The 16,998-nt window shown below is 39.9% G+C and overlaps 1 protein-coding gene across 1 annotated transcript in view; it reads left to right on the top strand.

Annotated features, from left to right (window-relative positions):
- The first annotated feature begins 1,383 nt into the window (after positions 1–1,383).
- Positions 1,384–16,998, top strand: part of LOC138027507 (delta-like protein 4) — a 17,389-nt gene continuing 1,774 nt past the window's right edge. The window contains exons 1-2 of the mRNA XM_068875062.1: positions 1,384–1,707; positions 16,890–16,998. The exon at positions 16,890–16,998 is cut by the window's right edge and continues 145 nt beyond it. Coding sequence (XP_068731163.1) covers positions 1,548–1,707; positions 16,890–16,998 — 269 coding nt within the window. The 5' untranslated portion in view covers positions 1,384–1,547. The remainder of the gene's footprint in view (positions 1,708–16,889) is intronic.

Raw genomic sequence — 16,998 nt, 5'->3', positions numbered from 1 at the left:
TCACGTTCCAAAATGGCGGACGGCCTTGTGCTTATGTTTATGTTGCACCGCTTTACACAATTATTAATGTGACATATAAGCATAAGCGTAAGCAAAAGAAATTTGAAAGAAATTTCTTATGCTTATGTTACTCCCCGTTTACACAGCTGATGTTTATGCTTATGTCACATTGTGAACCAGGCTTTAGTAATACGTATTTTAACCTGGTTTTCAAGTGACGTCATCGCCGCAATGTTGGTGGACGAAAAACAAAAGATCTCTCATTAGCTCCTTTTGTTCGTCCACCAGCAATTGTACATTTCAGCATTGTTATCTGTGTCTCTAGAGATTGGTTGCAAACCACCAATACACAGTCACTTTCGTCTTCTCAAAGAAGGCTAGGCATACTAGCAAAAGCACCTTGACGCGATATGAACACAGCAAGTAGGCGCGACACGAACTTAGCAGTCGTTTCGCACAACTTTCAGAGATATTATAAAATTTCAGGAGGTCAAACAAAGACTTTTACACTCGTTGTTTTAAACAGAAACGTTCAATTTCGCGGAAACTAGACTCGCATTTGCTGGTCATAATCTACACGGGTAACAAAGTTCTCTTTACTTACGCTCACTATTTGGGCGCTTTAGCACGATGATGGTAGTGCCGAAGAAAACTGACGTCACTTTGAAATTAAACATCAGCGCCTTCGTGGCAGTCCACCTTGGTCGCACTTTACAATGTTGGTAGCAACGCTGTTCAAGAAAATGTTGACGCTGTCGCCAAATCGTTACATTTAGCAATTTCAAGTAAGTTGTTGTTTTGCGCAAGACGAGACATGATGTGCAAAGCGTGCTGCACGTATGCACGTGCGGAAGTGGATACCGTTTTTTTTCTTTTAATTCTTTACCAATAAGTCCTTCAGCGTGCGTTTTCAGTCTACGCCTGCTGAAGCGCCCTATCACTGGGCAGAGAAACAGTTTAACATTCTTTAATTTTGGTAATCTTGGCGTCTGGAGCAGACTTACGTCCTTATTTAGCGGTTATGAAGTTCATAGATGGTTTCCAAGTGACGTCATCGCTGCCATGTTGGTGGACAAAAACAAGATCTCTCATTGGCTTCTTTTGTTCCTCCACCAGCATTTGTACATTACACCATTGTCATCTCAGTGTCAAGAGATTGGTTGAAAACCACCTATTCATTTGGTGCCTGCTTGGTTCAAGAGAGGTTTTGCCAAAATCTAGTTCTACTATGTTTCAAAACTCTGATGCCCAGTCTTAATTCCAGGTGGTACGCTTACACTGAGTCTCTTTTTTATAAGAATCTATTTTTTCCCTACTCTGCACCGAGAAGTTTTTCTCCGGGTACTCCGGTTATCGCCTCTCCTCAAAAACCAACATCTGACTTTATTTGTGTTAATATTTAAATGCAGTTTACAGTGTCCGCAATTAGTGATTCAGCGCTAGAATTACTAGACACTTAAATAAAGTTCCTTTCCTTCCGTTTTTTCCCGTAGGACTAGCCACCTGCCATTTCTTTAATTGCCACTCCCCGTGAGGCCAATGAATAAATGATGCCTTTAAAAGAGATCCTAACTTGTATAAGGTCGGCAAACGTTATGGTGTCTGATACTCCAAACATGAGACGCTGTCGCCCTTTTGTTCTCCACTGGCTGGTTATCTGCTTTTTTCGGCTGGCTTGCCTTAAGAGCAAAACACTTGCTAATCAAGGTGAGAAAAAAGTTCTTGTCAACATCTAATTCAGGAACTCTAAAAGAGCATGGAAGCTGATGCGATGCATATCATAGTTCTGATATAGTTCTAAACTAAGTTTTACAACTTTTGTAACATTGGGCATCAATTCATCAGAAGCCATTCCGCTCTAGAAATTAGATAATCAATGCTCTGGAGACAAAACGGTTTTGAAAAAGAGATTACAAGAAAAGATAATATGTCATAAACTCCAAAGTCACGTGAATATCATGCTTTCTTTTAAGTTTCCTTACATTTAAAAAAGCATTGTCTGTCGTTAATTTACTGTTTCATTTGTTTCATTTGAGCAGTATGTGAAGCCCTGTTACTCCAATTTGTCACACTGCTTGTGTCTAATGGCAAAAATCTCAAGCTTTTGAAGAGCCTTTCAAACTCGGAAGCCACAGGCATTGACAAAATCTCTGAAAATTTTTTGAAAATTGCGGCTTATGCTATTTCTCCATCATAAATATACGTATTGAAAAGCGCCATAGTCTCAAGCAGCTTCCCTGGCGATTGAAAAATTGCCAGGGTCTTCCCTCTCAGTTTCAAAAAAGGGCCAAAAACTGCACCAGATAATTACAGACCGATCTCTATCTTGCCAGAAAAAGCAAAATAATGGAAAAAAATTATCTACGAACAAGTATATGAGTACCTTACATCTAATAATATTATTTGGGATCATCAATTCGGCTTTCGTAGACTTCACTCGACTGCTGCAGCTCTCTTAGATAGCTCAAACAGCTGGTATGTTAATATGGATAGAAGAGTGCTAACTCTTTTTCAGGCCGAGCCAATTTCCCGCGAAATATTTTTTCAAACCTATTCATTTCATATTATTTCTCGCTAAGTGTTGCATCTTTTTTGTCCAAATGAAAGCTGAAAATAAAGATTATTTATTGATCTTTCAGTTGACATATTTTTATGGAATGTAATAGTCTCTCTCAATTATTTGCATAACAATCATAACACAAAAATTGCCACGCACACAACAAATTAAGTTGGCATTTACCTCTTCGTCGAATTCTCATGCACAACACTGGAATTTTTAGTTATTGTAAAAAATCTTTCTCTATTCGTTAGCAATCATCCTTTCAAATTTCAGAGAAATCAATCTAGCCGCAAATAATTTACGCATTTTTTTCAATGTGGAGACGAAAGGTCAATATGATGTGGAGCAAAATTGCGCAAGTTTGAGCGATGAAGTTGCGTGTGTAACACGTTCTCAATATTTTTTACTGGGTTGCCAAACCCAGTCGGAGTCTGGGCTTCATTTCGTGGGTTTTTTTTTTTGTTTTTATTTTTTTACTGGGTTTCCAAACCCAGTCGGAATCTCTGTTTTATTTCGTGGGTTTTTTTGTTATTTTTGTTATTTTTTTCCGTGTCGGGAAAAGGCTTGCCTGTCACTCCCCTGCTAAGTGGTGTCTTTGTGCATAGAGTCTTCTGTGCGTATTTTGTTAGGTTTGAGGGGGCTGGGGTAATACGTAGCTTGCTCTGCACAATTAACATCTGTAATGGCGTCGAAAGTGATTGTAACGCGAATGGCGTTTTAGTGCATCTTTAAAGAAAATATATCCATATGGAGCTCAAGAATGGAACGTCAAGACAGGCGGTGAAACATAAAGATCTGGAATCTTAAAAGCGACGAGTAATGGACTTCGACAGCGTGAATCTTTTCCCCCCTCGAGCCGAAATCAAAATGAGCTGTACTTCTAATATTTCACCATGGTGGTGTTACGTACAACACTGAAACCAAATGGAAATTTCCCTGGTAACTTACGGGTGCAACAAAGACAGAGAAGGAATCGAACACCACAAGTAGATCTGTCATCTCTGTTGTGTGTCTCACAGTGTTTACTGAAGTCGCATCTATTTAAATGCATATATTTAAATGCATATATTCATTTCATATTATTTCTCGCTAAGTGTTGCATCTTTTTTGTCCAAATGAAAGCTGAAAATAAAGATTATTTATTGATCTTTCAGTTGACATATTTTTATGGAATGTAATAGTCTCTCTCAATTATTTGCATAACAATCATAACACAAAAATTGCCACGCACACAACAAATTAAGTTGGCATTTACCTCTTCGTCGAATTCTCATGCACAACACTGGAATTTTTAGTTATTGTAAAAAATCTTTCTCTATTCGTTAGTAATCATCCTTTCAAATTTCAGAGAAATCAATCTAGCCGCAAATAATTTACGCATTTTTTTCAATGTGGAGACGAAAGGTCAATATGATGTGGAGCAAAATTGCGCAAGTTTGAGCGATGAAGTTGCGTGTGTAACACGTTCTCAATATTTTTTACTGGGTTGCCAAACCCAGTCGGAGTCTGGGCTTCATTTCGTGGGTTTTTTTTTTTTTGTTTTTATTTTTTTACTGGGTTTCCAAACCCAGTCGGAATCTCTGTTTTATTTCGTGGGTTTTTTTGTTATTTTTGTTATTTTTGTTATTTTTTTCCGTGTCGGGAAAAGGCTTGTCTGTCACTCCCCTGCTAAGTGGTGTCTTTGTGCATAGAGTCTTCTGTGCGTATTTTGTTAGGTTTGAGGGGGCTGGGGTAATACGTAGCTTGCTCTGCACAATTAACCTCTGTAATGGCGTCGAAAGTGATTGTAACGCGAATGGCGTTTTAGTGCATCTTTAAAGAAAATATATCCATATGGAGCTCAAGAATGGAACGTCAAGACAGGCGGTGAAACATAAAGATCTGGAATCTTAAAAGCGACGAGTAATGGACTTCGACAGCGTGAATCTTTTCCCCCCTCGAGCCGAAATCAAAATGAGCTGTACTTCTAATATTTCACCATGGTGGTGTTACGTACAACACTGAAACCAAATGGAAATTTCCCTGGTAACTTACGAGTGCAACAAAGACAGAGAAGGAATCGAACACCACAAGTAGATCTGTCATCTCTGTTGTGTGTCTCACAGTGTTTACTGAAGTCGCATCTATTTAAAGTTTGCCTGTTTGTCTGGCAAGTAACATTCATTTTGTACTCAACTCTGCAAAGGTTAAAAAAAATTGGAAATGTCACAGTGAAAAATTATTTGAATCAAATCTTTTCGCCTCTTTTGTGCTTTATTATGTACGGTCAAGGTTATTTCGAAAAGAGTTTGATGTGAACTGTCAGAAATTTATTTGATTGCATATGCTTTGTGATTGTGTGTTTCGTTTGCACGCACGCAACTGAAATAGGAAGGGTTTCTTGCCTCTTATAGCAAATATGTTGCTTGTTTCAATAAATGTTTCGCTGGAAAATATTTCTGTGAAATTTCCAGCGTTTGTAAATTTATCATGTTGTGTAATTTTCGAGCTTAGCAAATTTGCATACATGTGTTGAAATGTGATACGGGGAGAATTTTTGTGGTAACGCATAAGTCACGAAAACAAACAGTTCTGTTGGAAGCGTGCTTGAGTTTCAACAAAATGACCCCCAAAATCGGCAAAAGATTGTGACGCTGATGAATAATAAAGTAGCTGCTATTACCAAAACGATTGAATTACCTGGTGATAAATAACCTCGTCTTGGAGAGTAAATTTTTGACTTTCCAGAAACAATGGTCAACCTCAAGAGTTGAGCGATTGTGATCTTTGAGTTGAATTCGCACATTTCTTGTCAAAAAAATAACACTTGAAAGAAAAGAAAACTGACAAAAACAAAAACCTGGTATCTTGGCATCATTTGACACAGGTGCTTCACTGTTTCGCGAGTAAACATGCCACGGTAACTTGATCATGGCGCCCGCTGAATTCGATGTGCGATTTACTCGGTGCAACCAACAGTACACTAACAAAATTCAACTTCACTAAAATCTCCCATAATGTTTTTCGCTGATGGTTCGTAGTTCAAAATTAATGCTGTTTTCATGTCGTAAATTTTGCTACCGATGGCAAAATATTTTATTCTCGATCGACCGTCCTGAAACTTCCTTTTGCTGTTCCTAAAAACTGTGTATCCATGTTTATTTACTTTAACATCAATATTTGTTCTGCATATTTAGCAAGCTAACAAAATCTGTATCTTGCTTGGTTCGCATTTGATAGCGTCAAAATAGAATTTTGGGTCCTATGCTTCTGTTTATATGAAGTGGTATATCTTTTAGGTCGCCCATCCAGATACTAACCCCACCGGACAGGAATTATTTTCAGTGAATTTTTGTTTACAAACCTGTCAGATGCCCAGAGTGCACGCTTACACTTGTGGTGAAAAGAAGTTGTGAGGGAACTTGAAAATGATCAACATGTCAGCCCAGAAGCCAATGTTTCTCGATTCCCTTCTATTTTCTTCAATCTCGCTGGGTTCAGTACTTTGCTAGTAACCACATGTCTTCTCAAGGGCTATTTATCCAAGACTTCTTCCATGGCACTACAATATACAACACCAAAACAATATCGTTTACTGTTAGAGCTACATATTATGCACCTGTCACTGTAAACCCCCACCCCGGGGAAACATGGGGCATTAGCCACAAAGCAATACCAACAAGGATAATGCGCTACATACAGGGGACATATTTTTGGGTCTAATCCCTACCAAAATGAGGATAATCCCCAACCTAAAGGGGACAAAAAAACTCCTATAGTTTAAACCCGCAGTATTACTTTCAGAAGTCAAAAAGGATTAATGAAGGGCAAAGCCCTTAAAACTTCTACGCACTAATTCTTCAAGAACAACTTTTGAAGAGAACATTTACAAATTCAAATCACGTCTCTGCGCTAGAGGCTATCCAAAACGTCTCATTGACGTACTCCTATCAGACATCAAATTCACAGAAAGGGAATCAGCGCTGAGGGTATTAAATCCCTAAGGGTTTCTTGTTCTTTGTGACTCAGTATCGCCCAGCAGTGCCAAACCTTAAACATGTTTTATCAAAAAATTGGCACTTAATACAAAACCAGCCTTCTCTACGGCAAATTTTCAAAGAGCCACCTCCAATATCTTTCTCCAAGGGGAAATTCCCAAAAAAACATGCTCGTACGAGCAAAGCTTTAAAGAGGTCAAAGACCGAAAATACGGTACAAAAGTCTCAACCGTTAAGGAGTTGTGTAGACCTGTCAATCCTTGCTACTTCCTCCTGTGCATATTCTGACCCCTTTCCAAGTGGGTTATTAAAGTGTCCTCACTCCTCCTTGCTTGGACAAGGCAACGGACTAAAATGTACTAATCCCCCACCCCATAGGGAAAAGCAAAGGCCAAAAATGTACTTATCCCCCACCTCTCTGGGAAGGCAACGCAAAAATGAATTAATCCCCCACCCCCTTGGGCAAGGCAAAGAGTCAAAGACCCCATGAAGCCCCACCCATGCCCCATGTTTCCCCGGGGTGGGGGGGGGGGGGTTTACAGTGACAGGTGCATTACGCAAAGACAACTTGAATCTCCTGGTAGACAAAACGCAGCTCAGTTGACAATGTGGAATAAAGCGCTGTGTTACTTCAGTACCACACGCAAGCAATGCGTGTCTATTTTTTCTAAAGATGACAGGAATTACATCTTTCTGACAAATGATTAATAGGCCAATAGCCAGGTTTTTAACGTCAGAAAAGGATTTGTTTCGTCGTATGAACGTATGAGCCAAAGGGCCTCTGCTGCTACGACTTCTGGGTGACCCCTTAAATAGTTTTAATGACCCTCGACTTGAAAAAAATTGCCCGGAACGCTGCAGTTTAATACCACCCAACTCAGTCCCTTCGTACCACAGGCAACCCAGAGTACGCTCATGGAGCACATTGTTGAGTAAATTCCTCACTGCCTGTATAAAGGGCAGAGGCAGAATGGGGTTGCTTGCTTCTTGCTCTGTACTGTTCAAACCTGGATGTATTGGCATTTGCACCACTTGTTTTCGTTGCAGTACATCTTTCCCTGGCTTCCAACTCAGTTTCCAGCGCACTCAACAAGGAGTCAAGATTCCATGATTCCTCACTGCCAAACTTCCGGCTTACAACCAATCGTAACTCTGAGGGGATTTTCTCCATCACGACTGGGACCAATAAATTGCCAAAGGAGTGTGATTCAACTCCTAATGCATTCAAACCTCGGATGTTGATTTCAATCCTGTCAAACAATTCACGTAATTTCTTTGTTTCATGCACTGAATTGACAGATGGAAGTTTCAATAGGGCATCCATGTAATTTGATATCAGCAACTGCGGTTTACCAAATCGGTCCTTAAGAATTTCAATGGCTATTTTATAATGGTCTGCGGTCAGAGGCAGTCTAGCTATTGCGGATTCAGCATTGCTCGTTACACAACTCTTCAGATAGGTGAATTTTTCAATGGCCGAGATGCCAGTAGTTCCATCGACAGCAGATTGAAATGTGTCCCAGAAACCCTGCCATTCTTGATAATTTCCCGAAAATGATTTGAGTTCGAGTTTAGGTAGTTTCACTTTTGCAGTTTCGGTATTTCTGGTACTACTATTTTCCTGATTTGTCGCATGGGCCTATGTGTGTTCGCCACGTTTCCCTTTCTCCAAACTCAAATCGATTTTCGCTAAAATACTGTAAACGTGCTCACAAAACTCACCAGAATCTTCTATTTCTTTCTCCAGTTCCTTTGGTTTGGTGAGCTCTAGTATTGTTTCATCCAACTTTTTGATCGGTCAACAAGGCTTTCAGAGCCGCTAACTTTTCCCTGAACGACGTTAAATCTCCCACGTGTTCTGTCAAAATTTTCTCCACATTCCCCACTGTTTTGTACAGAAAGGTCCTGTGTGCATCTCGTATTTTCCTGTTCTTGTCGATATTCAGGATGCTTTATGTCCATAAACTCCCTTTTAGAGTAGACTTTGCCTTTTTTCAATTCAAAAAATCCTTCGATGACGGCAACAGCTTTGTTGTTCTACTCCTTCTTGTATTTCATCTGACTCGAAAGGACCATGTAATGGATATTTTTAGTATATTTAATTCATTTCCTGGTGAATGAATCTCTTTACAATTTTCCATACGAATTACCACTTCACTCGACGGTATCAGGCCTTAAGAACGGTTGAAATCTAAAACTCAATACTCAAACTTGACACTCGAAGCGATCCGACGATCGATCAAACTCAGACTAAGGGTGCGTTCGATTGACCGTATTCCGGAATAGGGATGTTTGGAATACACGTTAGAATTCCTTCCATTTTACGGAGATTTAAATTAAAATTGTCAAAAAACTGCTAAAATGCTATTTTAAACAAATCATCATTATCCTTGTTGCTTCAAAACGCCGGACATACTGTTTTAAATCATCACTCTATGTATTCTTATTCCGGAATAGGGTCAATCGAACGCACCCAGTCCTTCTTTACACGTGACTTTCTTCCCGCCACACGTAATTTATGCTTATTTATGTCAAATCTTTTTTTTAACGGGGTTGCAGATCATTGTTTTACCATAACTGAAACAGCCCAAACCTTTACAAAAATGCTAACCTTAGGCTTAAATGTTATTTTTTAGGCCTAATGGTAGCAATAGTAAAGGTTTGGGTTGTTTCAGCTTTGGTCAAACAATGACCTGCAACTCTAACCTGCAAACTGTAAACTGCAGTTTACACCCTCCACAAATTTAATAGGGAGCTTAAGCAACGACAACGGCGACGGCAACGAGAACGTCACGAATTTGCATATTTAGAGGGTAAAAACAATAGCTTTGCACGCTCTGCACGTGCGTTTTTCACTTTCGTCCATTTCGTTGCCGTCGTCAGCAAAACAACAACGTGAAATAGCCAAGTTTTTGGTTTTATGAAGAACGTCAGCACTTGAGGATAAATTTTCATTTTCTCTCCTAAAATGGAGAGCAGTTCCGACTGGTGTCATCTTTGAGGAAATACCACACCCTTGTCATATTAAAAACGTTGAAATAGTCATGCACGAAGCGATTAAAATAATGCAAATTTATATTTTGAGATGACGTTCTCGTTGCCGTCGCCGCTGTCGTTGCTTAAGCTCCCTAATGACGTTTACGCAACAGAGTCAACAGAAAGAAACGCTAACCTGATTTTCACATGAAAATCCTTTTATTGCCATAAAAACCATCCAGATATCTTCGCTAGGCTCTAAAAGAAACTCTCTACGGAATTTTTTCCGTGATAATAACTAAAATTCCCGTTGTTTTTCTTCCTCGTGTGTGGCCATTGCTATCTCGCCTGAAGGTGATTTTTGTTTTTTCATAAGATGACGTCATTTTAACCTATCCCCATAAAAGCTGGCCAGTGATTGGCTAATTCTATAAACATTCGATCTGCTAAATGTGGCGACATACGGCAGTAACACAACTTTTCTACGAATGTTTTCATTCATGCGACGAATTCGTCCCATGCGTCCGATCCCGGTCGGGAATAGAGTTAATTAACCTTGTTGTGTTCTTGGAATTCCAAAATGCATTTTATACCGGCCGTCAATCATAGGATTCTGCTGCGCAAGTTTGAACTATATGGTATCACTGCACTTGGAGCAACCATTTTCAGTTAAATGATACTAGGTCATCTGAAACACAAATTACCTGTGGTATTCCTCAAGGATGTATTCTTGGCCCTCGTTTCTTCCTCTTATGCGAAAATGATTTACCAGATTGTCTATAAAGCAGGCACTGCACAATTGTTTGCTGATGCCGTTTCTGGTAATGCGATAGAGGAGGTTGAGTTGGTCATGAATAGTGTGATCTTGACAGTGTAAAAGAGTGGCTCTTGGCAAGCAAATTAAGTCTAAATGTAGCAAAAACAGAATTTATGCAAATCCGTTCTAACTACAAGCTAAGAAACTTACAGTCTCAACCGTGTATTGAAATTAATGAGGAAAATCTTAAACAGGTTTAACATAGTAGGGTTCTTGGCAACGAAATCGACCAGCATCTATCTTGGGACAAGCACTTTCAGAATGTTGTCAAAAGAGTTAGTTCGGGAGTAGGAGGCTTGAGGGGAATTCAGGAGTTTGTCGAGGGAGGCACTCTAGTTTCAATAATGATGATGATATAATGCTTTAATCCAGCCACACTATAATAACTGTAGTGAAGTATGGGATACCCTAGGGAAGAGGCTCCGTTAACGGGCTTCAGGAGAGGGTCCCCAATAGGGTTTTTCAATCCCGCCATCCCAACCAAAATTTTCCCTTAATCCCGAAATTCCGAACGTTTTTATTGGCCAATCCCGGTCCCGGTCATGACGTTACAACATGATGTCCAAACCTCGTCGTCAATTACAACTACAGTTGATTTAGAATACGCCTTGTTAGTCTTTTCCACCAACCATCATGATCCTATTGACCCCAATTGTAGCATTCACAATCACAGTTTTGAAACAGAAATGATGCGTGATTGTCCATTATTAGTAGTAATTGAATCTGTTGCTAATGTATACGATCATCAACAAGAATACTTTTCTTCCTAACATTCCTATTTAGCATGAAAACGCTTTCCTTCAAGCTAAAAATGGCAAACTGCGCAAAGCAGGCGTTACAAAAGGTGAGGAAAATGGTCACGTGGTCAACACTACCTACAAACCCATGGAACAGTCATGGGTACAAAAATGGTAGTCGCTTTTGCCAATATCTTCATGGCTAAGGTTGAAACAGAAATTTTAAACCAAAGCGCACTAAACCGCTCGTTTGGAAACGATATGTAGAACACATATTTTCGCTCTAGACGAGCTTAGACTTAAAATAGAGAGGAGATAATGCAGTTCATTGAACAAGCAAACAAACAACAAACTACAATTTATTTTAACGGCTGAAATTTCAGATACAGAAACGGCATTTCTGGATACAAACATTTATGAAGGCGAAAGGCTCAACAGCAATTCAGTCCTTGATGTGCGCACGCACTTCAAACCTACTGAAACATTCCAATGAACACAATTCTCCTCGTGGCACCCAGCGGGAGTCAAAAAGGTCTTCATCAAAGGCGAGGCTGTGAGACTTCTCAGAACAAACTCTTTTAAAAGTATTTGGAGAGCTCATCTATAATTTTAAATCAGGCCCACGTGAAAGAGGTTATCCCGAGAATCTTGTTAAAAGGATCCCCTCAGAAGTGCAATTTAAAAACAGGAAACTGGCACTCCTTAAAAAACCACAAGAGAGCAGACGAATCTTGCCATTCGTGACCCAATAACACCCAGCAGTGACGACTTAAAACAAATCCCTAAGAAAGACTGGCATTAATAGAGCGACGACCATTGCTCAAAGAAATCTACAGAAACCCACCCCTCATATGTTACAAAAGAGGGTGGTCAATCAAAGATATACTCGCGAGAGCCAAATTACAAAACTGAAAGGCTAAAACAAGCGCTAGGCGGCTGGGGAGTCGTGTAGGTTCACAGGCGCCCCAAGCTTAGTGAGAACTTTGTAACCGGCTTTGTAACCCTGCCCGGTTTACCAAACTGAGCCCTAACTGGGGTCCTAGACCGTAGTTTGTCAGCGACATTTTTTTTTGAATGTATTTTTGAAGTTTGGCAACACGAAGGAGGTGTGACTGTGAGTGGACGAGAGAGACAATGCAGTAATGCCGGGACCCAGGGGGATAAAACAAATATCGTTACAAAGTTCAACCCGTCCAACATTGCTGAGAATCCACCTGCCGAAAATGTTTTTGGTTCCGATCGAGTGGACAAACTATCGCCTGAGGTCGCTCGCAGGGCTGCTATTACTTTGTTGTTGAGTTGAAATGAAAGTTTAATCTCTGTCAATTGATTCCGATGTGGAATTGTAACCGTGGGAACATTTTATCCAGGAATATTTGACTCAATTTGGTGAGCTCCTGTGGTGAGCTCCTGTGTGCAGCCTTAGGATTTTATTACACTGTTGACAACCGAGGAATTGAAAACAGCTCAAATCGCGTCGAATCTGAAAAAAAAAGGAAGGAAGCGCGACACAATAGCGATAAGGTTAAGCTTTTTAATTGTGAATTTTTTCGTATAATTGTCTTCCTAAGTCTATTGTCGGATTGCTATACAAGCTTTTATATTTTCTTTGGCTTTCCTCACACTGAGCTCGGGGCGCCTGTGGTAGGCCTGTCACTCTTGTTCAATTTTTTGACACTCTTTCCGCAAAAATTGAATTTCCGCTCTTTCCCTTCCCTTAAAAAAAGAGCCACACAATCAATAATATCATGTAAAGCCGCGAACAGCGATGATGGTGTTGTGCGCGGAGTACAATTCTAGCTTTGCGCTGCAGCATATTTTCGTCGTTGTTGACGGCGAAAGTTGAGTTCATTTAATTCTTTTTTGCCGTCAGAAATCCCGGATCTCGGAGCTTCAAAGTGATGGTTTCCCGGATCCCGCTTCGTTACAACGCTAAATCCCGCGTCCCGTCCATAAATGTAATCCCGAATCCCGTTTCCGTATCTCTATAGAATCCCGAATCTCGAGCTCCAAAAATGCCAAATCCCGGATCCCGAAAATCCTACTGGGGACCCTCTCAGAAATTTCAGAATAAATCAGCTCGACTGATTAATGAATCTGTTCAATGCTACTCCCGCCACTGAGGCTTTATGTCTCTTAGGCTAGGAAATCTAGAAACTCAACGGGCTAAGGCTAAGGCAAAGGAAATGTATAAAATAGTCAATGGGTTGGCTCCTCAATGCCTTACTGATCTTTTCATAAGTAAGAATGATATATCACATTATAAACTTAGGGGGTCCTCCAACTCACTGCAGTTACCGCTACCCAAAACTGAATTTGCTAGCGTGGAGCAAAATTGTGGAACTCCCTTCCTGCTACACCTCGACTGTGAATCTGACACCCTTTCAATAATAAAAGTAATGTTCACACCTTTAGCTGATTTTTGCTCTTCTCCTACTATGGAGAAAATAGAAATATTTTTAGTGAATAGAATTATTAGCTGGTAATTTATAGTAAGTATAAAAAAAATTAACAAACCTTAAATAATTGTAAATAGTTTTAAATTTCCAAAAGATCTGGAAAGAAGCAGACTAACAACAATTTTTATAAAAGTGACGACACATTTGAAATTAAATTTGCAAGACATGTTTCGGTCGTGCAACGACCATCTTCAGTTGAAAGTAGAGTGAATTTGAAGTTACACTTGAATTAATAATATGCTAAACAAAGATAAATAACAACGTGAAATAAATTGGGAATCTAACAAAATAGCCAAAGGTAACAAAAAAGAGTGTACAATGGAACATGTTGATTAGAACGAGAAAGTTAAATTAACATGATATAATTGCTTGTTTAAAGAAGGTTGCTCCCAGGAAATATGTAATGCTTCTTTTATCTTGACCTGGAATTTTGTGGTCGCACGGTCTATAACTTCAAAACATTCAGCAGAGAGATTTCAGATTTGTTCATTTTATTGTAACCACACGCCCCTTGTGTAAATCAGTGCGGTTGTGGAATTTAGTGCGGAAAGACATGTAAATATAATCACACAGGATGTTTCAACCATACAAATTCTACCGTACTCATTCTGTGAAGAGCTGCAAACATCTCAGAAAGAGCATGAAATTTATACGCTCTAGTTTCTCTTTGATAAGAATTTAACTCTGCGACTTTAAATGCCTAACACACGAAGGCCACCTTCTTGCAGTTTTCTCAGGGTCTAATGAGCAATTCCAGAATCTGGAAGTGCATTTTGATTGGTCTACGTAAATTCCGGCTCGTTTCAGCAGACGCTCGTGGGGGAGGAACGCGTGACGAATTCCTAAGAGAGTCTGCGTGGGAGGCTAATCTACTATGGCACTGTAATGATTGACGATACCAAAACAATATCACGTACTATTAGAGCTACATATTACGCAAGGACAACTTGAATCTCCTCAAAAACAAAACGCAGCTCAGTTGACATTTATGGAAAAAAAACACTACCACAAACGTACGCCATGCATTCCTATTTTTAAAATATATCCCGTACCTCCTGAATTCCGCCAACCCCTCTCCCAAATATCCCGAATCGCCATAATTTTTTTACTTAAATATCCCGTATCCTGATCGCTTGTCTGTTTTTCGATCGACGGAGTAATTATATCGGTGGCCGGGTTGTTCATTCGCCACAAAGTCAAGACCGAGACCAGCCTTTGCAAAATTGGGATCTAAATAGTAAGGAACTGTGCAATAATTATCAGGAAGGGGGGGTCCTAAAATGAGCTTCACCAAAGGAAAAATTAGATAGGTCCCCCCCTCCAGCAGCGTCAAGATTAGCTGTGACCCCCCCCCCCCCCCCCCTCACGTTCTCTCAAAATTATGATGTGTTCCCCCCCCCCTCTCTAACCCGTACCTTTAGATATTGAAAAACTTGAGAACAGATACCAATATCTTTTATCCGACAACCCTGCTTGTGCACGAAGGTTTCTCCGAGAGGATTACAAGCCAGCTCCCCATGATGACAGCAACATCAGACGTTGCAAACAAGAGGCAAATGATATCCAGGACAAGCTTAATGCTGTCGTAACCAAGTTAGAAAAACACTGAAGACTGGCCTCAGCTGTTTACACAATTTTATGCTGAACAACGTCATTCAATAAAGTCTCAAGTCGGTTTAAACGTTCTGCATCTTGTAGAAGACCTGGATAGGGTGATGGCTAAATATAAAGCGACATTTCCTATTGGTGCCAAATCTAAAGCATCCAAATCAAGAAAAAAGAAGGAACAGAAGAAAAAAAGGGAGAAGAAGAGGATTGCTGCCTCAGAAAGCCGTAGGACCCGAACCTGTATAATTTTTCGGTCTTCGGGAGGTGAACCCATTGATGACAACTATGAAACAGAAGTATGTGGCATTCCTCAGCTAGAAACTGTAGACCTAGAAACCCTCTCGCTGTTTAAATCAAGAACAGACCTGGCATGTCTGCGGGACCTCTTAAATGCCACATGTTTTATTGGCAAAGCTCACAACGTTGTTTGTGACTTCTGTGCATGAGCGATTGTTTCAATCTATCATATGTTGACATTCTAAATAAGTTAAAGCATGTGTTTATGTTGATGCAATATTTAGACATTATGGATAGTCAAAGCCGTGGCATCTGTCTATTTGGAAAATGTTTATTTATTCATTATCGAATTTGTGAAATTTAATTAAGACCCCCCCTCAACTTACTTGAGAAATCTAATGTAGAGCCCCCCCCCCCTCCTTTCCATTATTTTAACTTAAGGCCCCCCCCTCTGGTGTTAGAGCCCCCCCTCCTGATAATTATTGCACAGTCCCTAAAAAAGGTTTTTCAAAAATATGTTTAATTTTTTAAAACAAAACTTTACTTTGCCAATTGACCAGTTCACGCTCTTGAGTGCATCATGGCAGAAAATTCAAAGGTTTGTATGGAAATTCAAATACATGACTCTAATTTATAGACTTTCGCCTTCATAAACCAAACAAATAAGTTCAAGGTCACAATAGAGATGAACTGGACTTGGTATTTATTCTTTGGAATTCCTAAACATTGCTGTTTCGTCTCCATACATTTTCTGTAATTTTGTGCCTTTGGAATTACAGGAAATGTATGGCAGAAACTTTGGACCTCTTTTCAGTAATGTTACCCATGATGCACTCAAGAGCGTGAACTCGTCTATTGGGACATTTAGTTTAAACAAGAGTGAATTAGATAAGAGTGTTGATCTATCACTTTGCGGCCTCACAGATACACTGGGCGCAAAACAAACAAAGGGCTAACCAATCAGAAGAAGCCATGTCACGCGAAACTGTTTCTGCCATGTTTTTTTCCAGGGACATGACAAATGATTTTCGCGGTAATGGGTATTCTAAAAGTAGACTCATTTGTGACTGTGCTGGGGAGCCCACCCACCCCACCCATGCCATAACAACATTCTTATCTAATTTACTCTTGGTTTAAAGGTAGACTAAACCTTAACGACAAATTCCGGCATTATATAACATTTATCAGAACCACGAATTAGATGTCATTTAATATATTTGACTGAACCCGTCAGTATCTTGCCTCAAGCGAAACTAATTAATCGAAAACATTCAATAAATCGTTTGAGAGAATTCATAATAGCTTGTTTCAAGACTAGTTTCTCCAAGTGGTAAGACCTGCTATGGCCGGGTTATTCCGCACGCCGGAGAATTCCTCAAAAAACAAAAATCTGCAAAGCACTTTTTCAAGCCGAAAGTGAGGTTTGCTATTATGAATGTAGCCAATTTTGGGGATCTTCGGAATGTGTGTTAAAATAGCAACATTTGTCTTACGCGTGCCTTGTGCCATTGTTCATAGATCTTTCCTGTCGAGCATTCCACTTTCTGCCTGTACAATGGGGTCAACACTTGGAAAATCACGTCTTTATGAATATCTCTGTGGGAAAGGACCAATGCGAGCGTTGGTG

The sequence above is a fragment of the Montipora capricornis genome, chromosome 12 (genome assembly GCF_036669925.1).
Source record: "Montipora capricornis isolate CH-2021 chromosome 12, ASM3666992v2, whole genome shotgun sequence".
Taxonomy (NCBI): Eukaryota; Metazoa; Cnidaria; class Anthozoa; order Scleractinia; family Acroporidae; genus Montipora; species Montipora capricornis.
The sequence above is the reverse complement of the archived record's forward strand: the minus strand, read 5'-3'. Positions and strand labels throughout refer to the sequence as shown.